Below are 27558 nucleotides of genomic sequence, written 5' to 3'. Positions count from 1 at the left end.
CTTAATGACAGTTCTGCTTTTCAGTGTGCAGTGTCTACTGCATGTTACTATTGAAAAGCAATTCAGTTTGTTTGTCATATTTAACTTATTCCATCGTCATCGCACGGCATCTTCACCATAGTATACATTGTATACAACTGATAAACAACACATTTTAAATGTTAAAGTGTTAGTGCATTTCATTATTTGTTGAATAGTCCAGTTCTGTCGAATTCTATATAGATAATCAATTACATGCACCATCTTTGTTGGTGAAATAAAGAGCTGTGATTTGCTCTCGTAAATCGATCAGAGTGGCTTATTCAGAAGTGTGAATTTTGTTGTATTTCCGGGCAGGGCATCACAGTGAATTACAGTGTCTTCTGACTGGCAGATGTAAAACTACACAGGCTTTATACACTTCATCAGAAGGGTTAAACTAATCCTAGAACTATGAGCAAGCCCAACAAGTGGTCAGATGTAACAGGACAACGGTCATAATGTTGGTAAACAACTCAATTCCGGGAGGACATGACAAAATCAATCATTTTCCAGAGCAGCTGCACAATCTGGTCGTAACAGTTGCAACAATTTCCCATTCCTCTGTGAGATCTGTAGGGGGGAAAAAAACTCACAGAGCTGCTGTCAAAATCCTACAATATGTGCACGACTTCTGCTGAAGGCTGGTACACTGACATAGGGAAAGAAATGTTGTCATCAACCGAGAGGGCTTATATACAAAGCGCATACTCACTGTGACCCAGAAACTCATTCCCACACAGTAAGGGGACAGCGAAACCATTCCAAATCAGTAAAGAAACAGAAAAGCAACCAGTATTCCCTCCGGCTTATGGGGTGTTCTCGTATCACCAGATCCTCTCACAGAGACCCCTCTGGCTGCCATTTTACACAACCGGCAATTATTTACGGATGTGTATCCATGATCTTATCTTCATTTAAAACTGAATTGTAACTGTATGCACTTATCTTGACCCTGAGAATTCCTGTTTGGGGTTCCTTCCAGGAAATATATACCTACATACAAACATACAAGACTGATTTCTGACTTGTCCAGCTCTTTATTCTTTATCCTCTCTCTCTCTCTCTTTCTCTCTCTCTCACACACACACACACACACACACCATTCCTACCTGAATCAGCCGTGCAGCTGAAGCCATCGCCGTAGAAGCCTACATTGCACTGACAGATAAAAGAGCCATGTGTATTGTGACAGACGGCGTCTCTATGGCAACGGGACGTTTGGCACTCATCGATATCTGTCAAACACAGCGAGAGAAAAGAACACAAAGCAAAGGCTGTATAAAAGTGTGCACAAAATTCCAGACACAAAAACACTTCACTGCGGTATCACTTTTATTTCCTGCTCAATGGAAACACCACATGCAAAGAAAAGACAAATCAGCGGACATCTGTTAAAACATCCTCGAGCTTAGCTTGCGTTACATTCCCAAGGGCTTATACAGGAATTTCATTTTGCAACATAGTATGGGTTAGACCATTCAGACCTGCTCCACCGAGCTGTAATTTCACCATGAATGCGAAACGATTCAGTTTGGATTCAGTCCAAAAGCATTTTTTACTACAGCAATGAGTGCGGAAAGATGGGAAGGGAAGGGAAGGGGGATGTGGAAAAAAAAACAAACAAAAAAACCAGCCAGCACAGCTGTGGGGCCCGGGGTCGGAGCATTTCCTTTCCCAGTGGAGCGTGGGTGTATACCATATAAAGCCCAGACCGCTTCAAGGCCATGTATTACTGTGCTAATAAGGACACAGATTGGCAACAGGGTTAAAAGTACATTAACTGTCTACAAAAGTCCACTACCAAGAACTGGTTTCATTTTATTATTATTTTGTACATGATTTTATTATTTTTGATTAATATAAGCGAGAAAGATATATCAAAGTGGTACGGAGGATAAAATAATTCTATTTGATACAACACTAAATATGACAAGTAAATATCAGGTGTTCCTTATAGCCATCTTTAGTAAGCGCTTTATCCTGGTCTGGGTTGAGCTGGATCTGGCGCCTGTCCCGTGAACACTGTGCGTGAGCCGGGAATACACCCTGCATAGAACACCAGTTCATCACAGAGTACCTTGCATACACACATTCAGCACGTTTACAAGGGCAACAATAATCCAATATTAACCCGATTAAGACAATACTCTGATTAAGAAACCGGCATGTAAACAGCAATTTTTAATGACCTTAATCCCATTTAAGGTCATACTCGAAGTAAACACAAATCGAATTAAGACATGTGGAGTATTCCTGTTTTAGTTGAATTATCGAGGTGCATTAAAGACATGTAAACACCTTAATCACATTATTAACGGCGTGTGGGAGTTTTCGCCGCATTTTGTGACAGGACACGTACACAGACGGCAGTGCTCAACCGTTTTATGGCAAACAAGAGAGCACGGCTGCGTCCCAAACGGCGTATTTACCTGCTATAGGCCTATATAAAGTAGGTGAAATACATGTATCTCGGCTATTATATAGTAGGTAAGTACGCAGTTTGGGACGCAGCCCACGGCTTCAAGCAGTCGTCTATTTGCACGTACAGCGTGACAAATAATTAACCGCACTGGAAGCGTTCGTAAAAAAAATGAAATAAAAACACCCAAAACTGTATACGGTACCATAACGAAGACGAACTGTATGCTGATACGTGAAATTCTGAAATGTTATCAGTGTATCATAACAGATTCTGTTTTCAGCTTCTAGCTCTATAACATGGTCCTTATTCACTGCACTCTGCTTAGCACAGCAATGTCAAGTCCCTGTATATAATACAGTAAAGAGCAGTCTAGTGGAACCAAACCCAGAGCTGTGTCTCTGTTTTGCAGGAAGGCTCTGTTTTCACAGGAACTGCTGGGAGAACAACGCTTGATAGCACAGTCAGGATTTTGGACTGTATTTCACCGTAGATCTGTCAGACTAATGGATACTACAGGTTAAAGCTTTTACCCTGATCAAAAAATCTACATCCTATGAATATGCGAATATGAATACTGCATGGTCTGTATGTGCATATGGTTTTATGATGCAAAATGTTTTGTCATATCATCAGAAATTTTCAGCTCCATTGGTGTTTTTAAAACAAAACAAGCAAAAAATCTTGCTCACTGTAATTAAATGCCGATAATGATTTAATCATGAAAAAACTTTTTTGTTTTATAAACTTTAGGGTGAATTCATCTACATATCCATGTTTCCATAGCAGCGAAAGTGATTCATTATGTAAAGGTGTGTGTCCTACTTTTTTATAATCCAGTTGTTGCTGTTAAACTTTGCATCAAAAACACATACTGCACACAGCTGTTAAGCAAACTTCCTACCATGGCACACTCTGCCATCTCCCGTGAAGCCATTCAGACAGGAGCAGGTGTACGTTGATCCGCCGGTGTAGCTGCAGCGGGCACGTTCAGCGATGTCACAGTCGTGTGTCCCCCTATGACAGTGATTGTGGTCATGGTGCACTTCTATAACGGAAAAAACACAGACATGTTGTTGAGACGGGAATAACCAAGCTACTTCCTGTCTACCTTCTTTAAGCTGTGGTACTTTCCTGTAGTTGTTTGTAAAATGACAAAACACACACACACACACACACAGAGTGACGCAAACTATTAGCTGCACTTACGGACACATGTGCGGCCATCGGGGCCGAACTGGAAGCCATCTATACACTCACAGCGGAAAGTCCCGGGATGGTTATTACAGATGGAGTGAGCGCCACAGATCCCTGAGGTCTCAGCACATTCGTCAATATCTAAGAGATAAGGAAGATTAACGTTTACTATTTTAAGTCAAGACAGTTCAGCTATTTTAACTCGTACGAGGAAATACAATACATTCCCACTGTCAAGCTCCCTTTGGATTTGTATAACAAGGGAAGCATAGTACAATCTTAAAACCCCTTAAGTTCCAGCTTTTCATTCAGATATTCATCATAAAATATAATATTTATTAACTACTATAGATTCTGCAGTAACAACTATAGTGTAACTAATTTGTAGTTAGAAGAGACTGAGAAGTCTTGAATCATTGTCAGCTCTAATCAGTTACCAGTTTAATAAACAATATTCTGCAATTTTAGCAGTTCTGCTCATTTTGGAGATTAATATAAGTGCGTGAAGGCTGAAAGAAGTCTTGTTTTTCTAGCCATCAATTTGTTTTGGCTATACTTAGCTTGAAAGGCAATCGTGAAGGACACAAGGGGGGGGGGGGGTTAAAATGGATAAAACACATGCTGTGATAAAGATCAGTTTTTCACATTAATGTTCCAACAACCTCCTGCACCATGAAGCACAGACATGGAGTGAAAGAAACAGGGTTTCTGAATAAATGATGTCATAAATCAAATTAAAATGCTACATGTAGATATATCTAAGCATAGACATGCTGTAGCATCAAAGGCATATAAGATATATTTCTACGGCTGGATAACGGTGGCGTAGAATTGGTACCAGTCTGGACATACAAAGAAACTAGCAGTTACTGAAAAAGAATGAATGAAGCACGAATGTCAAATATTTCTATTTTGATGCTAGTTTCGTTCCATTATCAGATGACAAAAACAGCGGTGAACTCTGTATATTGTAGTCTTTTAGCCTTCATCACTTTTACATCGTGTTCAGGCTTTTCGCATGACCGTAGATGATAGAAATTCAGCTTCAGATGCTGACTTCTCAAATTCATTTATAAATTTGCCATACGCTCGAATGGAAACCCATTTAGTCTATAGCGCTCTATCGTGCTCTTACCGAGTCCTGGTGTCACAACGAGATTGTTCTCTTTCAATGGTTTTTAAAAAGTTGTTTCAACACAGGATCAGACATTTTCTCTCGGTTGGTCCTAAACATACAAGTGCTTTAAGTGCTCAAATTCTAAACAAACTCTTACACAATTCACATGTATATGCACACGTCTAACCCATTGGTTTTGTCCAGAACGTGGAGTCTGTAACGTCTTATTTATAAATCACACTGATTTGTAAGAAAAGCAGAAAGCTTCCTGGTTATACGTCGAAATAGTTATAAGGCTCGGCCGGGAGAGCTTCGGCTCATCAGTTATGACAAAAGACGGCACATCAGACTGGCCCAGACGGGTTCCCGAGCAAATTTTATTAAAAAATGTACAAATTAATTAGCTCCACTTTTATTAAGTGTATTTAAGGACTCTTTTTCTTCTGATACACTGCCTCCACCTATGCGACATGCAATTATATCGCTTATTATGAAGAAAAATAAACATGATCTTGACTGTGGCTCTTATCGCCCAATCGCTCTTCTTAATGTAGACAGTATAATTCTTGCTAAAATACTGCCTCGTAGGTTAGAAAATGTTCTGCGTTCTATAGCCCCCAGTGATCAAACTGGATTTATCGAGAATCCACAATAGTTTTTTTAATATATGCCAGCTCTTAAAAATTCCCAAGGTACTACTATCAATCGATGCTGAGAAAGCCGGGTGGGGTGGGAACGGGATCTTTTCTATATCTCGAAGAAATTTGGGTTTGGTTTAAAATTTATACATTGGATTAAGGTTCTTTATACATCCCCTGTGGCCGCAGTACATACGAATAATCATTTAGCTCCTTTTTTTTATTCACAATGTGGCACGAGACAGGGTTGTCCTTTATCGCCACTTCTATTTGCATTAGTAATCGAACCACTGGCGTTACATATAGCGTTGTGTGAACAGGTTACCATTAGGGGAATTGACAGAAGAGGCATTGAACATAAGGTATCTCTTTATTATAATAATAATTCCAATTATTCGAACCTCTTAGAGCCTTCTCCGTTAATGATCTCTCACTGTATGCCCCTATCATGAGAAATCATATGTCCACACCCGCTACTATAGATACTGCTTTTAATCTCTGGGCAGAGAAAGGACTGGTCACATTAAAAGATCTATATAGTGAGAATGATCTTATCATGCCAATTTTATTTTATACAGTGAGAGATCATTAAGTGAGAAGGCTTGTCTAAATGGAGTCCAGGTTTTAAAAGAGGTACTAATAATTGTGTTTGAGGAGTATCTAGACATTGGCAATGATGTATGGCTACAAGAAGCATTCTCTAACAACAGCTATCCCGGGTTGTCAGAAGGGTTAATCCAATATAACATCAATCTAATATTAGAGGTCCAGTAATAATATTGAAAGATAGGAAGGGATAGCCCACCACAAGAACGATGTCCTTGTAGTACGTCCTTACGTATCCGAGGGGTTTTCTTATTCCAAATAAAGTCAGATATTAGACCGTCTATGTATATAAAAATAGATTTTGTTAAAAAATAAATAAATAAATAGGGAGGCTCACCGTAGCACGTGCGCCCCTCGCCTGTGAATCCTGAAGCACACTGGCATGTGAACCGGTTTCCCGGACCAGGGTTGCAAACTGCATTGATGTCGCATCCATGTCTCCCGGTGTAACACGGGTTCTGCTCTGGGGTTCCACCTGGAGAAAAAAAAAATCACAATCGTTTGATTCCACAACATTTCACACGTCTTGATTCTATCGTTTAATCCACATCAGTCATAATGGAAATATAATAAAATGTTAAAACTTTCAATATGGTAAGACCAGTGTTAAAGGAAAATTCCACTGCACATTAATATTATATATATATATATATATATATATATATATATATATATATATATATATATATATATATGTATGTATATAAATGTATATAAATGTATTTGACGTGTCGTGTTTAGTGATTTTGGCACTAATGTGTTTGTTGGTGCTATATTTCTCTTATCCCTGTGAGACGTTATGCAGCAGCTGTCTGCCGCTCAGATGTCACAGGGGGACATAATTATTGTTATGTCACAGTTATAATGAAGAGGAAACACGAACACCTCAAATGGTCAGAATGGTCAATGGTCAAAATGTCTGACCTCTCAAATGGTCAGAACAAGAGCTTCTTTTCTCAGGTACCATTTATCCTCAATGTCACAGTAAGGAGAATTTCAGTGTAGAAGTAGTAAAGACAGCAAAATTTGTACTCAAAGTTCCAGAATGCATTGCAGTAATGTTATAACAGAGACTCGGTTCAGCTAGTTAGCGATTTACACTCCTGGGCAAAAAAAAAAAGAAAAAAAAAAAAAAAAAGGGCCATCTTTGGTCAGGAGATTAGCAAGAATTAAACAAATTGATAAAGTAGCTTAGAATGGGATAGCTGGGTAAACCTGTAGAAAGCTTTTTATACGTGATTTACTTATTTTATTTTTACTTCATTCGTTTTAATTTTACTATTCATTTTGTACACCCAGGCATGTTTTAGTTTGAAGTTTTACATCAAACATTTTAATCATTATGATGATTTTACCTTTACCTAGCCTTCCCCCCCCAAAACAGTTCACTGTAGCAAAAGTAAGTGCATTTGTTTCATTCTTGCTCATTTTCTGCCAAATTATTTGTTGTTAAGAACATTAAAAGCTTTGCCATTTTGGGCTTGGCCCATTTATTTATTTTTGCCCAGGAGTGTACAAGATCACAAGCATAATGGCGGTGAACGCGTCGGAAGCCGATGCGTTTGAGCAAGTATTAAAACAGCTTTGTGGGTACTCTGTAGGAAAGTGAAAATGGACCAACACTTCAATGAAAGAAGCTGAAACTAAAAAAGACTCGGACGCCACTGAAGATCACCGAGATTATAAAGATCAACATGCGAGGTGGATTTTTTTCTTTAATCTTAAGTCACAAATTGAGTTTTAGTCTTTTTAAGTCTCTAAAATACACAGCTTATGAGTTATTCTTAATTTTTTAAAAATGCAGCAATTTCAGTCAACTAAATCTGCACTTACATTGATTACATCAGTGAAAACTTAACATTTACTCCATATTGTAAATGATCACAAAGAGATTTTTTAATTACCAAAGAGCAAATTCTTTTCGAAAAAAAAAAAAAAAGTTTTATTTTTGTTTGAAATAGTACTCTAGATCACTTTACCAATGCACACTGCCATCAGAGGCTTCTCAGCAGTGAAATAAAAGCCAAATGCCTTGGCTGGATGAAAGTTCTGCAGTTCCTTCAGGGGAGCCTTTAATAAAGTTACTCTAATAAGCACATGTATTAGGTTGCACAAACTTAATAAAAGTAAATAAATGTCACTGTTATACTATTTCTCTATTAGCGCAGTAAACAGCAGAAGTTTCATGAATGTCACAGTACTACGATTACATCTAAAACCAACCCTGAACTTTTCTTTTTTTTCCAAATAACAGATCATCAGAAATGTTTCAAATCAAAGAGTTTAAGATCATGTTTTTGTTACATTTTCATGGAATTTTCCTGGCGGTGTTCTTTCATTCTTACTTGCGACAATGTCAGTGTGAGCAAGTGGCAAGTCAAACTCCTTGTTTTTTTTTTTATCTTTACATCCACCTTAAGATCAGCTCTGATTCTGAATGCTTTATTAAATGTTATTTCTTCTGTATATATGAATATTTTACCCACCCCAGCATTACTCACTCATCACTCAATGGCAAAAACGGAACGCTTTATTGACATTCATCTGGTTGAAACAGCATTTTCACTCTAACGTCTTGCTCACATCTCAACCTCAAACGTATCCTGCTGTTTAAACATCATCAGGCTAGCAGGCACCCTGGTGCTGAGAGTAGACATGTCGCTGGGCTGAGAGACAGCTGCTCATTAGCGTTTGAATTGAGAGCTCGGCCTGACAGGAAGCACTCCACAGATGTTAGTCCTCTCTAGCTGTAAACTCCAGCTGAGCCAGACCTGCTTACATAACTTGCCCCACACCCAAAAACTTACCCCATAGCCTCTTGAGCTCACCCACCGACTATGTGATGGTGCATACACACACACACACACACACACACACACACACACGCAAGTACAGATGCACTCACGGACCCAGATGTGCATGTATCCAACATATGACTGTAGTAAATAAAAGTAAATTAAAGTGGAAAAATCAAACAAAAAACAAACAAACAAAACAAAATCGCCTGGTCTTTTTCCAATCTTCAAATGTCTGTTCTTGCCTGAGAGGAATGGAACCTGATGTGGTCTTCTGCCACTGTAATTTATCAACAAGGCTCTACGTTTGCATCCTGAATCATGCTTTTCTACTCACCACAGTTGTAAAGAGTGGTTATTAGTTTTAATATAGACTTCCTGTCAGCTCTAACCAGTCTGGCATTCTCATTCTCCTCAGATCTCGCTCAACAAAGGGCATTTTGTCATGTTTCCACGACACTGCCAAGCCCTAATCCCTCAGCTCCTGGGACTTTCCTGTGTCAGAAAACCTAAAGTTATAGTTTTACCTCAGACTGTGACAAAGCACTGACACTAGAGCTTCCTTACGAAAATGCTAAATAATCATCTCCTCACTGATGTTTATTTATTTTCACTGTATAATGTTCACCGTATCAATGGTTATGTACTTTTTTTAAAATAACGTTTACGTGGAGCATTCGCCATACAAGCCCTTGTGTAAGTTGTTACTATAGAAACAATAGCGTATTGGAATTATTCAAATAAACCTTGCAGCTGATACAGCTGTGCGGTTACACCAACCAGAGCAGGGCTCAATCGCACACACGCACACTCATACGCCCATGCGCATGTCTGTGAACTGAGGGAGGAAACCCCGAAGCACAGGGAGGACATGTAAGCTCCATGCACACAGGGAGGAAGCAGGAATCGAATCCCCTACCCTGAGGGTGTTATAAGATGGAGTGAACCACACTCCAAAACACTCCTCAGCACTAACAACGATCAAACACATCACTACTGCAACATGAGTGCTTTTTTTGGACAAGAAAACTTTCCTAGTTCTTCAATCCTCTAGAATGTGACACTATATCTACTTACTGATGGGGCCGACCTTGTTGCTCATGGCATAGCGGATGAGCTGGTTGGCCGAGTCGTACATGACGAACACCTGGTCCACGCTGAGCTGCTGGCTGGGTGGTACGGAGCGGATGGAATCACCATACGGGCAGCTTTGGAACGTGATCTGTTGCCTCCATAGGTAGTTCAGAGTGCGGACAGAACCATCGGGGTCGCTTACTGTGTATTCCCGGGTGGAAGACGATGTGATCACTGAGGTGGGAAAACAGCAAGAAAGAGGGAATACAAATGATTTACTTCATGTCCACTGATGCAGTGAGACGATCATGGCACAGCCTGTAAAAGTCCGACTCACTGTTGCTGGCGTACTGGTAGATCTCGATGTAGGGGTCGATTTGGACACTGGCACCAGGTGAGACTTCTGGGATCCTCCCCTCCAGCTGAGTGCTCACCACTAGGTGGTCGTGCTCGTCGATTCCTTTGAACTCCTGGTTGATGGTGAGTTTCTCGCCGCCCGGCTGAAAGGTCACCTCGGCCTGACGTGTGAAAACCCCTCCTGTGGGCAGAGGAACAGAGAGGAATGAAGGAGTGAAGCAAGAACATCAGAGATGGTATAGCTTAAGGCATGACCTCAGACATGTGCTTTCACTTTAAAGAAGTCGGGATTTGAGGGATGAGGAGCCAGCTGGAAGCGTTTTGAAAGCTTTGTGCTTAGGAAAAGGGAATGAAATGAACTCACAGCGACCTTGATCTGAGATATAAACCACACTGAGGAATGAAGAGAATCTGAGGCAGTGCCACTCAATCTATTCTGCCATTCAAAGAGGAAGACATTTATCATCCGAGTAGAAATGAAACCCAACAGTATGTTTGTGAATGGCATGCCCAAGGATCTGAATATAAATAACACACACACACACACAAAAAACGGGTATAGAGGCGGGACCACTGGGATGGTCCTTACAGCGGGTTTAACACAGAACACTGTGAGACATTAACGATGACCAACTGGTCCCAGTCTGTTTTCAAGACAGTCTATTAAAATAGTTGAGTATGAAAGGTTGAACAGTACCAAAACATTAAAAAAAAATCCCAGCACTAAATCATACAATGTAATATACTGATATACATGATATGATACTGCGAAAGTTTGTTTGGCTGTAACCATGACAGCAAGCATCACTGGCAGTTTAGGTTAGGTGATATTATAAGCTATATTCTTGTTACATCATAGCCTTAACGTCAGTAAAAGCTCAAAAATGACTGACATGGCATTAAACATGTAAGGAAAATGAGGCAACAGACATAATGCTAGACATTATATAATCAGTCCCTCCAGGAATTTGTGATTTTGCGATCGCAGAACTTAACGCAAAATCAAGCGAACTCTGCGATATTCGGAGGAGCTTGCAATTTTTTCCGTGGATTTTTGCGAAGACGTGTCATGTGATGTCATCACAACGCACATTCAGCCAAAGCCCTCTTCGATTCACGTGCGTCGAACCCGACTACAGCTAAAAGGTCACATTTACCAACAAACATCATTGTGAAAGACAAATTTCATGCAATTGCAATTTCACCATTTTCTGAAAAGCCTCAGAAAAATCAAGCATTTTTAACCACAACAAGCACTAAATAAACTCCATGAAATCCTGTACGGACTGAAAAATGGTGGGAAAGGAAGACTATAAATTTATCCAAATAAAAGAAAATGTTATCATCATACAGTACATATAGTTTAAGTAAACAACTCGTTTTAAATAAAAAAACATATTATTATGAATACATTTTGATTCAGAAATTATTTTTACATGAGCATTAACATCATGGTTTAAATTTATCTTTAGAAATAAATTACAGTCTTAAGCTTTAATCAAAATGTCTTTAAAAAAATTCTTAAAAATATCTTTTAAAAATAGATATATTCAGTCTAGTCTGCCTAAAGTTTTGACTAGTATTCTGCATAGACTTATTTACATCATATGGTATTCTCTTACCAACAATGCTGAAGCCATTCATGTATTCCGGCTGCTCCAGCGCGAAGGCCCAGCCAATGACCCCTCCGACTGAGGCGAGAGGCTGCAGGGAGTGGCCGACACTGGTTGGGATGCTGCTAATGGCTACATAAGCTCGTCCGTCATTCGCTACCACATACGAGTGCAAGTCATTGTTAGAGAACTCGACCGGGGAACCTGACCTGCCGACGTAGATTCTGCCATTAACTTTCCCGTTCATCCTCTGTGGTTTGCCTGTAGATCGGAAAACAAGGTTCAGTCAATGCGGCTTCAATATATATATGATGGAAATGAGTAAATATAAATTCATATTGATATGAGCGTACCCTCAGCAACACATTCCTTCCCGTTGCCATAAAAGCCAGGCTTACAATGGCAGCAATAACCTGTACCGTAGTCTCGGCAATCTGCAAAACTAGAGCACTTGTGTCTGTTGCTGGCGCACGTCTCATGATAAGAAAACACTGCAAAAGATGAAACACCAACAAGTTAGTAAAAGTTAAAGCAGAAAATCTGAAAGACTATTAGACTGGTGCAATTTAAGTGAATATGTTAATCTATTCAGTATACAGCAGTATTGCTAGCATTTAGCATTACAGTTAGCATCTTACCATTAACATTTATGGTTTCATCCTGTTCATCCAGAACCACAACCTGCGGGTTGACTGGCCTGGGCCCCCGAGGTATCGGGTATTCTTCATGAGGATTGCTACTCCGGGAAAGTAGGATGGATTCTGGTGGGCTTCTTTCTGGTGGGGTTTTTTCTACTAGATAAAGTGGATCCTCTGTGAACTCACCCCTTCCAGAGTATATTGTCTCTGCATTTTCAGTGGCTTCCAGGGGAAGCACATCCTCCTTTACGATGGTGACATGGCCAGGTATAATATCAGTGAACGAGGAGGAGCCAATATTGTAAACCCACACACCACGCTTGCCAGAATTTGTTTGCCTGAGGAAGAGGAGAATACGAGTAAGCACATGTATCTCATGTATCCAATGTTCGGTCTTGTTTTACCTCCGAATCACAAAACGTTTCAGGATTAACACTTACTCTGCGAGTTCTCTGACGTCAGTGTTCTCAACATTAGTGGGGATGCGATAATAAGGGCCTTGTCTACTCCAGAGCCAGCTCTGAATCAGACCCTGGCTGAAGCCGGCCTCAATGGCCTGACTCTCACCGTCTACAGGAGTGGAGAAGTAAAGCATGCCATCTTTTGGGTAGAGCAGGATAGCATGAGTGGTCAATTCTGTAGATGCTAAGACAAGCTGGAAAGTGTTTCTCTGCAAAAATAGAAATAAATGGGTTTTTTTTTTTTCTTTGAATACAGAAACAATATAGAAATATTTGAGTGCAAAATTAATTGCATAGCATGAATAAAGGAAGCCGGGTAGCCTATGGGTTCTTCTAGAGCTGATAAAAATAAACTAATAAAAATGTATATAAAACAAAAGTGTTCAAGCGTCCTTGACTTATTGTAAAGGGACTTGCTTGTTTATGAGATCCATCTCCTCTGTCCGGTGCTCCCTGAGCTGCCACGTTCTCCCAGGTCACAAGTACGGCATGAGTCGGCTTGAGCTTGATGTCGTCCGGAAACGCCTGGTTGATCTGATCACCAATCCTCTGCAACAGTTCTGGGTTGGTGTCCTCCCTGAAGTAGACTTTCCCAACTCCATCACTGGTGTCCAGGTCCCCAAGGAAAGCTGCGATAATGCCAAAGGTAGCGGGCATCTTACCCAAATACTCTGACTGAGCTGGAGGGTTAGCCACGGAGACAAAGCCATTGGTGTTGACCTGCCAAGGACAGACAATACCTGAATCAGTCAAAGCCACAGCTTTAGAATGAGACAAAACTATTAAAGATAAGACAGAGGTCAAACGCAATCATCTGGTTATATGTACTGTATACTCAACACAATGTAGCGACTGAGAGTGGGCTTTGTTCTCCTTAATTGTCCTTATTTGTCATTCTCTTCTTTATTCCAATGTTAACATTATCCAGACTCTGACATGTTCTGAACAGTTATTTCACTCATATACCACAGCCATGACAAATTCCTGAATCTGATTGTTCAGCAGATCTGACATTAGTTCTGGCTGTAATTCAAAACAAACTGTAAAGGTTGGCAAATTACTGTGGTATAAAGAGAATTAACACATGATCTTAATGGAAAAGAATCAAATTTGAGATGGTAACGTCCTTCTACGTCACGTCAAGCTGCATCACACTGTTGTTTCATTCATTATTTTCTTATATCATTACGCCCCGTTGTGTTTTATTCCTTACTTAACACACAGTAGTTATTACTTGGTTACAATGCTGAAACCTGGCAATATCTGTATCACCAGAGCAAGAGGGTCAAATCATAAATGTAAATGTTTGGCAACACTGCATGTAGAAGAAAATGGCAACACTTCACCATGTGAAAGCTTTTCCCACACGAATAACTATTATAAATACTAATAGAAGAGTTACTGTTGTTACAAGAGAGAGGAATTACAACCACATTTATGCATAAGCGTTTGGCATCTATACATCCAAACACGAGTATCACAATCCAATATTTCATTCAATTCAATTCAATTTTATTTGTATAGCACTTTTAACAATGGACATTGTCTCAAAGCAGCTTTACAGAAACATATAAACACAGGATACAGATTTTAAGTGTGTGAATTTATCCCTATCGAGCGAGACGGTGGTGACGGTGGCAAGGAAAAACTCCCTAAGATGATATGAGGAAGAAACCTTGAGAGGAACCAGACTCAGACTTGAACCCATCCTCATCTGGGTAACAACGGATAGTGTGAAAGTAAAAGAAAGTTCGTTATGGTTTTATATGAAGTCTGTTTGTTGAACTAGTCCACTGTTCACTAAAGGAGACCTGAGTGCAAAACTGCATGTGGTGATTGCAGTCCCAAGGCCATAGGAGCAACCGTAGTCCCAGCAACCACAGTGAGAATGTCCATGTGGAATTGAGGTCCATGTGAATCAATTTTTCATCTACTGTGTTTTTTTTACCTATTGATAAAAATTTGTGGTTTAAATAAAGTGGTTTACCAATCTATTGGTTTTAAGACAATGTCTGGAACTTCTCTACACGTATTTAACAATATTTAATTTACCTCCCTGTTGCAGGGCAGTGGTGGCTCAACGGATTGCCCCGCCAAGCTGCCACTGTTGGGCCCGTGAGCAAGGCCCTCAACCCTTAGAGTGACCCTTACCATGCGGTCTGACCCCAGCTTCCTAACAAGCTGGGATATACAAAAACATTAGGGCTTAGCGGTTAAGGCTCTGGGTGACAGATCAGAAGGTCAGGGGTTCAAGCCCCAGCACTGCCGTGCTGCCCTTGAGCAAGGCCCTCAACCTTCTCTGCACCAGGGGTGCTGTATCATGGTTGACCCCAGCTTCCTAACAAGCTGGGATATGTGAAGAAAGAATTTCCCTATGCTGTAATGTATATGTGACAAACAAAGTCTTCTTCCATCCACTGCACTTTATACTTTACAGCAGTGGTCACCAACCCTGTTCCTGGAGATTTACCTTCCTGAAGACTTTAGCTCCAATAATCGTGCCCACCTGACCATCTAATCCTTGCCTTAAGAAATTCTTCATCAGCTAAAACAGGTGTGTTCGATTTTGGTTGGAGATTAAACCTGCAGGAAGGTAGATCTCAACGAAGAGTGAGTTGGTGACCACTGCTTTACAGTATACTTCAACTATACGTACATTAGTCTGAAACACCATGTATTTTAATTCCACTTTATTTATTTGAAGTATGTCCTTGTCTTTTATAATGGACACTTTGCCGAAATTAAGCAGAAGCCGTAATCTTGCTGAAGATGACGTCTGGACTATTTAAAACTACATTTTAAAAGTACAGAAATACAGTTGCCTGAATCTAAAAATCAGCCTTACATCTTAAAGAAGTAAGTTCATCAGGATTTAAGGAACAACCGACAATAAATTAAATTCTGCTGGATTTTTCTGGAAAGTAAAGCATGGTCTCATAATGTAATGGGGAATGCTAATGACTCTGGACTTTAGGAATAGCATAAACATTTCCCTGCATTGAGATAATCACCCAAGATGAACAGGTTCCTAAATGTTTATCTGATGCCATAAAACAGTCGCAGTCACAGTCTGTGAGTCACAGTTGCCTTAGTGAAAATAAAGTACTACAGGCCTTCTAGGGTGTTTTACAATTTTCCTGTTTACCGTACAGCCTGTGTGAAATGTGTACATTGTGTACATATGTTGAGAAACACCACCGGGAACTCTGTTAAACTCTGGCATTTCAGTTCATCGTTGCAGTTCATTGTACAAACATCATAAAAGGGATGAGATGTGTGTTCCTTTAATACATCCTCAGGGATCCAATGACTGGTATGTTCATTTATGATGAACAATTACATGAATAACATGATGGAGAAAAAAAAAAAACAGCTTTGAAAACACAGTTCTGTTGACACGTCAAATCTGATTGGTCCGTAGGTCTAAAATGACAGCATCTCTCGCAGTATTTCAGGCTAATATAAACGGATCAAAATGATTCAGTTATTTAACAAAGAAAAAAACGCATATCCATTGATATGCTGAGATTTCCTGTACGAAGTTGTTTATTTAACATTTATGGAAGGAGTCTCCAGTGTCAGAGTTTTGGAACAGTCTCTTCCTCGAAGGTTTTCCATCACAGGGAAGTCTTTACGAGTACAGTAGAGTATAGTGTGTTTTGTCGTCACTTGGTAACAAGCTGTGTTTTTGTCTTACGTCCAGAGTGTGTGAGGGAATGACTGTTTATAGCTGCTCTAACACAAGTGATTACAGGAACTAACTTCTTTCCATTCCTTCCAACTATAAATGGATATGTGCCATTCTTTAATGAATAAAAATGAATTGGCAAATTGCTATGGTATAAGAGGAGTAAAACACTTCACAGAAGCCACGAGGAGACCTTCGCAATAGAGCGTTAATAAAAAACACATCTAATATTTGGGCTACTGATTGATAATCATCAGTAAATCAAAAATAAAATGTGCAAAAACCTCAAATTCAGCACATAGTCTTCATTCCTGCTGCTACAGTAATCTGAAGGCTCTGAAGCGACCATGATTATAGACCCGAAGGACTAATAAACCTTGGCGTGGCGGAGGTCTTCCGTCTTCATGTCCATGACATACCTGAATGACAATAGCAGCTGATGAAAGACGAGCACATTTGACTTAAGAGCCACCTCCAGAGTGGATATCGGTCACTTAGAATCTTAGTGAAGCAAAGTGCCAAGACAGACTCTTGCTCAGATCAGTTTTGTGAAGCAGAACTAATCTGAGGCATGTTGGTCCTCACTGAGCTAGAAACTTGAAAAGGAAAATATGTAAGGAATTTAAAAGGCTTCATATGTTATGAAGCAGAAAAGACTTCAGTCAGCCTCAGTAACTCAGAGTTACTGACAGACCATCAGCCTCTGACATACCATCAACTGAACCGTATACAAGTAATACATTATGTCACACACGAGGCATTATCCATCCCATCATTATACCACAGCGCTGTTGAATGCTCGAATCGGATTGGTCAGTAGGTTCATTTTCTATAACAGCAGTTCTGATAGTGGTGTCAGCTATTATTCAAATCTCAGTTTTATATTAATGCGCTCATTGTAATGCTTTATTGTGTCTAACTCATTCAGGGACTTGTATAGCAGACGCTCAACATAATCTTAGCCTAATAATACATTTTCATAGAAAAAAAACACGTATAATCGATGCATAGGGAGACGTTTATTTAACGTTGATGGAGGGAGTCTCCAGTGTGAGTGCATTTGTGTAGGTCTTCTGCAGTCAATGTTTTCAGGATAGAGGGGTTTGAGGTTTCTTGGTAACATGACCAGTTGCATTTTTTCCTTAAATCAGTCTGTACAAGATTTCGCAGAGTTTTTTTGAGATTGTTGCAGCCAAAAATGCTTGATTTTGCTGCAGCTTTTCCCCAAAAAAAGTTTTTTGTGGGGATTTTTTGAGGATAACTACTTGAATTGGTGAAATTGCAATTGCATGCTCTTTCACAGTGATGTTTGTTGGTAAATGAGACCTTTTAGCTGTACTCGTGTTTGACAAACGTGAATCGAAGAGGGCTTTGGCTGAATGCACGTTGTGATGATGTCCTCTGTAATTTTGAAAAATTGCAAGCTCCTCCGAATATTGCGGAGTTTGCTTAATTGTGTGTTCATTTTTGCGATTTCCATGAACATTTATGGTGGAGTGACTGATATTAAAATCCTGGAGGGTCTGATATTATAAACGTCAAGACATGATAGTTCACAGCTGCTATAACAAAAGTGATAATAGGAACTGACTTTTTCACGGACGTGCCGCAACTATAAATGTAATTGTAAACAGACACAAATGTGATTAATGCCATTCATCCAAAAAGTCCAATTGTAACTGATGTTGTGGTAGAAGAGGAATAAAACACTTCAAGACATGTTGTTATTGGAAAACAATCAACTTCAGGACGGTATGTTGACCCTGTTGTTGATAAGCACGTCCCATCACGTTTTACCTACACTACATAACCACTCTGAATGCAGTCCTTGACAGAGCGAATGCTCAGCTCAGTCGTTATCCTTGCAATGAGAAGAATTCAACCCTGAGCCGCCTAATCAAACCCCCACCCCTCTGCCCTGTGGGGGAGGTGGACCCATGAACCTGCAGGCCGATATCAAAAGCCAGCTGAAAGGGTCGGGTGCACAGGAACTCACTAAAGCAACATGACCTCAACCTGAGCAAGCAGAGAACAGCGTTAAGAAAAGAAAGGAGAGGTTTTATGCTGAGGGAGGACGGCTGTGTGAACTGCGGGGGGGAGGAATGAACCAAAGTCAACAAACCACTAACACACGGCAAACTCAAAACCCACTGCTTAATCCTCAATAAACACTTCCCATTGACATTCACACTGCCCAGTGCTATGTGTAATCATTTTGGCGAATGAACTGAAGTTCCAAATTCAGGCATGGAGGTAAGCTTCAGTGATTTTATACGGGATTTTAACATGGATTTTTCATTTTGACTGGACACCTCAACAATGCAAACACTCTTTGATGAAAGGAAGGACCCCTTAGTTGAACAGGAAGAAGTACTTCTAGCAAACTAAACACTGCCTTAAAGAGGGGCGGAAGAGCATAGTGTCACCTTTCTACCAACAACTAAAGCACTTGAGATTCACCAGAGCAACAACCTTAAACCTGTATTCCATTTACTCAGAAGGTTATGGCCAGAGAAACTCAGCTCAACGCCTCTATCTTCAACTTCATTTATATAGCATACTTTGTCAAATGTCACAAGGCAGCTTTACGTGTTCTAAAAAGTCAATGAAACATATCAAATTAAAAGACAAACGGGTACGAGCACAATACATGGAAGTAAAATCGATGAAAATTTCAAACACATGAAACGTCATAAAACTAATAAATCAAACCAAGCCCAAGGCTCCCGAGGGCTACGACCGATAAATGTTCGCTCTATCGTTCAGATCACGCAAGTTCGTAAGTGCAAAAGACGTTTAAAAAATCATTTTTTAAAAAAAGCGAAAACGCATTAGCAAGTCAGAAAATCGCAACCCAAAAACAAAAAAACAAATTCAGAAAACACAACAGCAAACAACAGCAAATCTGGAAACACCAAAGCAACACCTACAACCTCGGGTGAGAAGGATGGCATTACTCTCTCTAGCCAATCACAGATCTGTGAGCTCGTGTATGAGAAAGAGGGCAGACAGCGCTCTTCTGCGACTTCTCTGTGACATTACATGCTCAGCATCTTTGGTGGCTTCACATGGCTTGGAGGAAATATGTGCTACATTGAAGAAAAAAGAAAAACAGCTGGTTGAATTTGCTTATTTCAAATGCGTATATCGGGTCCACGTGATTGAACAGAATTACAGTGACACAATTTGTTTTTGTCCATCCAACATGATTTGCCCTTATATTTTCAAAGCTCTGAATAAAATCCAACTACTTGCTCTCACCTGAACTGAGGACTGAACCCAGGTCACTGGCATTCTGCAACAGCCACAGTACGGCTGTACTATTCTACCACACGTTTCAGTTGCGTTAATTTAATACTATAGTTATAGTTCACGTCAGTGGCAACATCCTCACGGGATTACATAGTGTAATTTACGGTAATACTATGTGAATTGATCACGGTCACTCTACATATTTCAGTCTAGTAATTAGAAATGTTTTGTATTAAGTGATGAAATCACATTCTGATGTGAATTTTTTTATGTGAACTAAACATCCTCTTAAATCTTAAATCACACATTCCATTTTTTCAGTGTAGGATTCATCTTCCCTGCTTGGTAGCTGTAGTGTAAAGGGGCAGTGGATGGGTACTACCAAAGCCCAAATCCAAAGAAAATGAGGCATAAACATTTTTAACCATAAAAACATGTTTAAACATAAGCAAGGATTGTAGACAAAATCTGTAACACAACATGATGACAATATTTAAGGTTGATTTTAGCCCCAAATTGCCTTATCTTGGGAGCTGTTGGTACAAATGATCTGCAAGGGCGAGACTATAAACAAGGCAATCTTTATCCTTCCAGTCTTGCTTCATGTTAATTGTAGGCCTCCTCTAAATATTATGAAATATTTGATTTTTATGAATGAAAACGTTCAATAGTCTTGATACAAGGCAGAAAAAAAAAACCCCAACTAAAAATCTGTTAGTCTTATAATTTGTAGTACCTCTATGAATGCCTCTATGTACAGTTTGTACATTCTGAAGTTTTCTTGTGCCTGTGAGGGACTTCTACAACCCACAATCTAGCTGCTGCTACATGGAAATAAAACAGGATGCACTGAATAAAACAGGATGCACTAACAGATTTTTTTAATGGGAAGGCCTTCAAAACTTTGTGCAAGTGCTTAACTTGCTTGATTAATTACTGGTTATGCTGCATATGATCCATGTCCTCTTGTAGATTGAGGAGATAAGGAAAGGCGGTTTGAAGTTTGAATCTGAGCCACCAATGAAACAACGTCCAAGAGAGAATAACTGGTGCTGCTGTTTTAGTGGGAACGGCTGGTTTTCCTCTCACCCGGATGCCAGCCAATCTGTGAGCTCATGTATATCAAAGAAGCGACTGGTTTCACATGTCCCAGAGAAAGAACATTAGACTTCAGTCTCGCAAACAGATGCAGGAGTGGACAAATCAGTAGCCTACACACTTGGGACAAACAGATTTGTGTCCAGGCTATTAATTATTTGTTTGTAATTGCTTGGGGGACAAGAAGCTTCAACAACCAGAAAAAGCATAACACCTGCTTATTAACTTAGTAATAAGTATGTAGCTCTGTTCAGACTTAATGTGCTTTATGGAGGTGTGACACACCTCCAGTTTTATTAATTAAGCATGCATGGATAACAGGTAATCTTTTCAAAATCAGGAACACGTAAGTATGTGGAAACACAAACCACAAAGCTGTCATGGAGCTCTTCCATTCACCTCACACTTAAACATATTGAGAAATAATAAAGATCTCAAATATATTCATATGTGATGTGAAGCTCATATCCAAAACACTGCCCAACAGCTTGCTGAGCACATAAGCACAATGTACTACATTAAAAACTTTGTTAGAAGAAAACAATGATTATATAATTGTTCTTTTCCCCAGGTTTGCTAATGCAATTAATTAGCTAGGTAGCTAGCTTGACATATGCTGTTACATTACATTAGATACCACTTTTTATTGCTAAAAAGGATTAGCTAGTGGGTTTTGAAATGGACATTTACTGCAGATGCAGTCATGTAGCCTACTTACTGTGTATGCAAATTAAACTAGAATTTAATTGTTGAGCCCAGTGACAAAATCTGATCCCAGATTGGCATCTTTAACCCTAAACCTCATAGATGAATCCAGTATGGATCTGTTTGCTTCATACATGTAACTCCTCACAGATTCTGCAATCAATTACCACTCCATTAGACCACCATGTCCTCATGAGCATGGAATTCAGACTTCAGCAAACATGCAGGTCTTATGGAATATATTATTTACAGGGGTTATGTGAACAAAGTGGGTCAAAAAAGGCAAGACTGCTAGAGCAAAGACTCAACAACCCGCTGAATCGGAAGACAGAAGAGATGTTCCGATAACAAAAGAAGTTTACTCATCAGTTAAATGTTTCACTGCTTTACATATAAAGTGTTAGACCTTCAGTTAGAGCTGGGGTTGGATTTGTTCGTATGAAGGATTTCTCGAATCCACTTAGAGATTATTAGCCCTTAAGTGTTACTGTTTAAGAGTTTAATCAAACAACATGCAAATGTGAAAGAGTCGCACTTAACACCTAGCTGATTCACACGATCAAGTTTTCCAGACAGGGGACCAACAATGGAGGCGGATGGGACCTTGTCACAGGCCGTCTCTGTGTCTTTAGCCCAAACAATAGCAAAGCAACAGACAGAAAGAGAGATAATTAACAGTGTGGAGGGGGACGGGTAATGCTCATGTATTCACTCCAGGAGAAAACAGAAGAGTAGTTGAAGCATTGTGAAATGCTGAGGGGACAGGATTGTTCAGATAACAATCACACAGCAGTCAGTGAACATGTTGGAAATACGAAAGCAATCATCATTGGGGCTTGTGGGAGAATGACTAAAAACAAAAAGCAACATTTTCTTTCAAGTAATTGATTATAAAAAATAAAGTATTCCTTCCAATCTGAGTATGCAACCAAATAAAATATGACTTCAGTCATACCAGAGCCACCATAATCAATATAAATATAGTAGAGGATTATGTTTACTTTGGTCATTACTATAATATGATTGAGTCCGAATTGTCTGAACGTCTGTAAACGAATTGTCTGTAAACGATGCTTTAAAGGCTTTCGAAGTGGTGGACTGAACATTTGCAGCACACACAATGAACACAGGAAAAGGGACGGCTGGGAAGAATGGCTTGTCCCATTAAATCCTCGGAATCCAGAACAAACAGATTCAGCCGTGGTGAAATCGCTTCACTGAGTAATGACTCGGTCTATGGAAAGGACTGAGAATAAATATTTAGATCCTTTTTGTTGCACTATTTACCTTTTTATAAGAGGGAATGACAGATACACACAGAGAGAGAGAGAGAGAGAGAGAGAGAGAGAGAGAGAGAGAGAGAGAGAGAGAGAGAGAGAGATTTTAATGTTGCACAATAAACTAATGGCGTGCAAGTACGTCATTCCACAAAGGCAAGAGGCCTTATGATGCATGTAGTAGACGATATTTGATCCATGAACATCTGGAGCTGAGAACGCCGGAGAAAGAAGTGATCTGAAAGATCCACTATGTATGTGACCACGAAGCACATTCATTCCTTTGATCAATACACATGTGAAAGTATTTAAGAGCAGCGAATTCCTGTGTGGATATCACGGTTTATCACCGAAAACCAATAGAGCTCTCAGTGTTGTTTTTTTAACGGTGACACAACAGATCAGTTCATCAGGTCTACTTAACGAGACCAGATTCCACGAATCGTGGATAGACTCTCAATTTTATTTATTTTTTTTTTTTTTACCAACAAACAAAGGCAGAGATGTCTAAAGTCCTAATACAGACATAAAGCTCAAACGATCTCAGTAAATATGTGTAACAAATAAAGTCTTGCTACATGTCCTCAGATCCCCCAGCCCTCTGATCGCTGATGCATATGTTATAGCCTTTGTGTATACTTGCGTGTGCGTGTCTGAAGCCTGGGCCCAGGGGCCTCACAGGACCATAATCAGTCCGTGCCAATTTAATTCTGACCTGGTATTCTGGCTATTAGGCCATGGGAACAAACTCTCTCTCTTTCTCTGGCACTGTTGAGATTTTCTACGTCTAATTATTGATCTGTTTAAGAGGTGTTATGAATAAGATATCGAATTGAAGCTCCTACATCTACTCAGTACCAATACATGAATCTTATGACAGTTTTAAATAGATTATCAAAATGCACAACATGACCAGGTCAAAGTTTACAGAACATTTGTCTTGGCTCTGTAAAGTATGTCAAACGTCACATTGCCCCTTTAGTCTAAACCATCAAAGTGTTTTGGTTTAATAAGACGCAATTAGGTCTCAATGTTTTGTCTTTTTTTTCCTTTACCTAAATCGAACATTGTACCTGCAGAACCGAAAACAGTTACAGTTTGCTTAAAAGATTTTATACCACACACACATTTTTCTAGCTTTGTTAAAATTGCAGTTAATTACCGAGCTTTAGAGTTGAAAATAACAACTTCCTGTTAGCTGTTTGTGGTGTGGCGGCAGAATTTAAACCCTCATTTAATTAGTTATTATCGACTTAAAGATTAATTATTATAACAATAAAATGATAATAACCAGTAGAAGTGGTTACAGTAGTAGTGGTAGTAGATGATTGTGATCTTATGACGTCATTAAAAGAGATATACTTCATTTTTGTATTATGCACTACTTTTCTGATTCTAACTTTATGGTTCATTGTATGTTTAATTTATAGTAAACAATTTATTATTTTTTTACGTTTTATATTTAATATAGTTAATGTTATATGTAATTTGTACAAATAAATAAATAAATAAGTTTATTTAATAAATAATATATGAAAGTGAATTGATGAACGCATTAAAAAAGACTGTAAAGAAGGAAAGAAAGAAACTCACGTAAACTTTTTGAAAGTTCTGGTCGAAGAAGAAAACAGCTCGCTCCAAGATGATTGTTTGAGTCTGGTCGGTTCCCGACTGCAGAGTCTGATCTCCAGACTGAACTCCGTAATCGAACAGGTCGTTTCGGCTCGCGCAGTTTACCGACACCGAGGCCGCGATAAAGAGCAGCTTCAATCCGAGCCACACAGCGCGCGTACAGGACGCCATCACTACAACTCTACGCACACACTCACACACTCATACACACACTCACTCACACACTCACACCGGCCCGCGCGTTCGGCTTTTTCCCTAACGGACTCTGGGACAGGAGGAAAATTAGAAAGTGGGCGGGGCTAAAATGTAGGCGAGGTCAAGCGCTGGGCGAGGTCGAAAGCATTTCTATGGTAACAGTACTGATGGAATTCAGGGCGGTGTCGGAGGAGAACTAATAATAAAACTCATTTGTAATGAAAGTAAAACCAGACTGATTTATTCCTTCATCTGGAGACTGAAGCATCCTTTTTCATTAACCTCGTAACTCGAGCTGAGTTTACCTTAAGCATTAAAGGCTGTGGTGATCAGTAGGCCCATTTTTATTTCCGGAAACACCCCCTTTTTAAAGTGAAACTAATAAAAGTGGGCGTGGTTAATCTGAATCTGACTAGCTTGCTAGACCTGGCTGCTAGCTATGATCAGTGTTTTGCACTTTGCCCACTGTGAAAGTAGGCACACCATATGACTGATAAGCATGTTAACCGTCAGACTGAAGCGGTGATATGCCATCAAGATACATTTGAAAATATTTATAAGGCTTAGCCCATTCTGCATGTTTCAGTATTATGCTGCGTCACTTACTTATACTATGCACTAAAAGTATGTACATTGCTTGTGAAGAAAAAGAATTTGCATATACTAACACGTCATATAACGGAAGATTACGCTGTTGCCCAGTTACGCACACTGTCCCTGTGAACAAACTCTTTGTTGCATTTTAGTTTTTTTCCCCCGTGATAATACAAAAAAAACTTTGGTTAGTGCTTAACATTTAAGTTCTTACACTTGAATACTGAAGATGCTTCACCCACATTACACCCGTCCGCCATGTTTGCAGGTTGAATACGGTGAAGCAAACGTCACATAACTCCTCCCCCCATATGCAACGAGTTGTGGGTAATATTAGATGGGAACTACACTGGGAAAATCTACCAGAAACAGCAGACCATCCGGGTACCTTTAGGATACTCAAGTCAACATTCTGTGATTTGGGACACACTAATTCCAATCGCAGATACTATTTAGGGGTGGCATAGTGGCTTAGTGGTTAGCACGTTCGCCTCCAGGGTCGGGGGTTTGATTCCCACAGTGGCCCTGTGTGTGCAGAGTTTGCATGTTCTCCCCGTGCTGCGGGGGTTTCCTCCGGGTACTCCGGTTTCCTCCTCCAGTCCAAAGACATGCATGGTAGGCTGATTGGCATGTCCAAAGTGTCCGTAGTGTATGAATGGGTGAATGTGTATGTGATTGTGCCCTGTGATGGATTGGTACCCTGTCCAGCGTGTACCCCGCCTTTGTGCCCGATGCTCCCTGGGATACGCTCCAGGTTTCCCTATGACCCTGAAAAGGATAAGCGGATAAGAAGATGGATGGATGGATACTATTTAGGATGGATTTAGGCAAATTGGGATGCAGCATTAGACTTTATCTTAACTATTATTTAACTTTATCAATTTGTGGAAGTGTATTTTTTTAAAAGAAGGTCAAAATTACTGGCCACACAAAACATGTGTATTGTTATTTGCAGACCTAATAAATAGAATAATTGCATTCTATTTTAATGGCACATACAATATATCCTGGTATATTGGTCAAATGAAAGATGCATTTGGGGGAAGGACAACAAATGTGCAGTGACTGTGTCTATACTGTGAGAGAAGAATTAAGGAGTTTTTAACATCACACCCTCCTATAACAGTTTCCAGGTTATTTATATTTATATTAATTCACTCAGTATCTGATTTTGTTTTTACAAATAAAGCAAAATTCAATGCAGGCGTTTTAACGGAAACGACACAAACGGGAGCCACAAGTTACATGAAATGACACTGAATCGAGATGGCATTAATAGTGCCTAATGGCCTTTGAAACTGTAACTAGCCATTATTGTCTTGAGGTGATGAACACATTATGTATAAATTGCAAGAAAATATGTTAAGAGCTCAGGGAAAAATAACAGCATGGACGTGAGAACAAGATAAAATACCCCTGTTCTTCAAAGGAGGTTTTGATATGTTATTGGCGTCAGGCATCTGCAGGCAAAAGAAGTCCTTTCTTTGGTGTTAATCGCTGATCCATATCTCCACTTGGGAAGGAAAGCAGATGTTAAACTGAACATCTCACCACCAGTCTAAACTACTCTCTGATCTACACTGTGCTGGTATCACAATCCAGAAGATCTACACGTTGCTGGTATGTCATATCCATAAGATTTTAAACATTTTTTACAACTAAAAAACAAGTTGTAATTGCATTAATATTCACTGCTGTTGCTATGTAACCCCTAAATTAGTTGTGGTGCAGCCCGTTGCTGTCAGAATTCACATAATTTGCAGAATGGAGTCCAAATGTGAGCAAATTAAAGTGTCATGTGATCTCATTATAATTACACCAGTTCCTGGAAGGCCCTAGGGTTTGTTAGAGAACTTATCTAAACACACACCATCATGAAGATCAAGGACCTATCAAAACAAGTCTGGGACAAAGATGTGGCTGGGGCCATTATTTTTAAAAAATCCATATGAAATTTCATTTGGAGACTCAGCTAACATGTGGTAAAAGGTTTTCTGGTGAGGCCAAAATATACCTTTCTGGCCAAACACTATATTTGCTGCTCACTTGTTTCTAATTGAAGCATGGTGGTGGTAGCCTCATGATTTGGGGAGTACACTGGAGTGGTTCAAAACCAACAACCTGGATGTGTTAGAATGGCCAGGCAAAGCCCACACCTCAATGCAAGTGACAATCTGTGGC

General features: G+C 39.7%; 1 protein-coding gene across 1 annotated transcript in view; it reads right to left on the bottom strand.

Annotated features, from left to right (window-relative positions):
* The window catches only part of nid1a (nidogen 1a), a 34415-nt gene extending 9560 nt beyond the window's left edge, over positions 1-24855 (bottom strand). Inside the window, exons 1-12 of the mRNA XM_017477573.3 lie at positions 24550-24855; positions 13354-13656; positions 12916-13145; positions 12476-12813; positions 12191-12328; positions 11847-12098; positions 10205-10405; positions 9871-10101; positions 6336-6473; positions 3650-3778; positions 3345-3488; positions 1131-1256 (exon numbers count right to left, since the gene is read on the bottom strand). Of these exons, the coding sequence (XP_017333062.1) occupies positions 1131-1256; positions 3345-3488; positions 3650-3778; positions 6336-6473; positions 9871-10101; positions 10205-10405; positions 11847-12098; positions 12191-12328; positions 12476-12813; positions 12916-13145; positions 13354-13656; positions 24550-24759 (2440 nt within the window). The 5' untranslated portion in view covers positions 24760-24855. The remainder of the gene's footprint in view (positions 1-1130; positions 1257-3344; positions 3489-3649; positions 3779-6335; positions 6474-9870; positions 10102-10204; positions 10406-11846; positions 12099-12190; positions 12329-12475; positions 12814-12915; positions 13146-13353; positions 13657-24549) is intronic.
* Positions 24856-27558: the final 2703 nt, after the last annotated feature.

This window comes from Ictalurus punctatus, chromosome 10 (genome assembly GCF_001660625.3).
Source record: "Ictalurus punctatus breed USDA103 chromosome 10, Coco_2.0, whole genome shotgun sequence".
NCBI classification, from domain to species: Eukaryota; Metazoa; Chordata; class Actinopteri; order Siluriformes; family Ictaluridae; genus Ictalurus; species Ictalurus punctatus.
The sequence above is the reverse complement of the archived record's forward strand: the minus strand, read 5'-3'. Positions and strand labels throughout refer to the sequence as shown.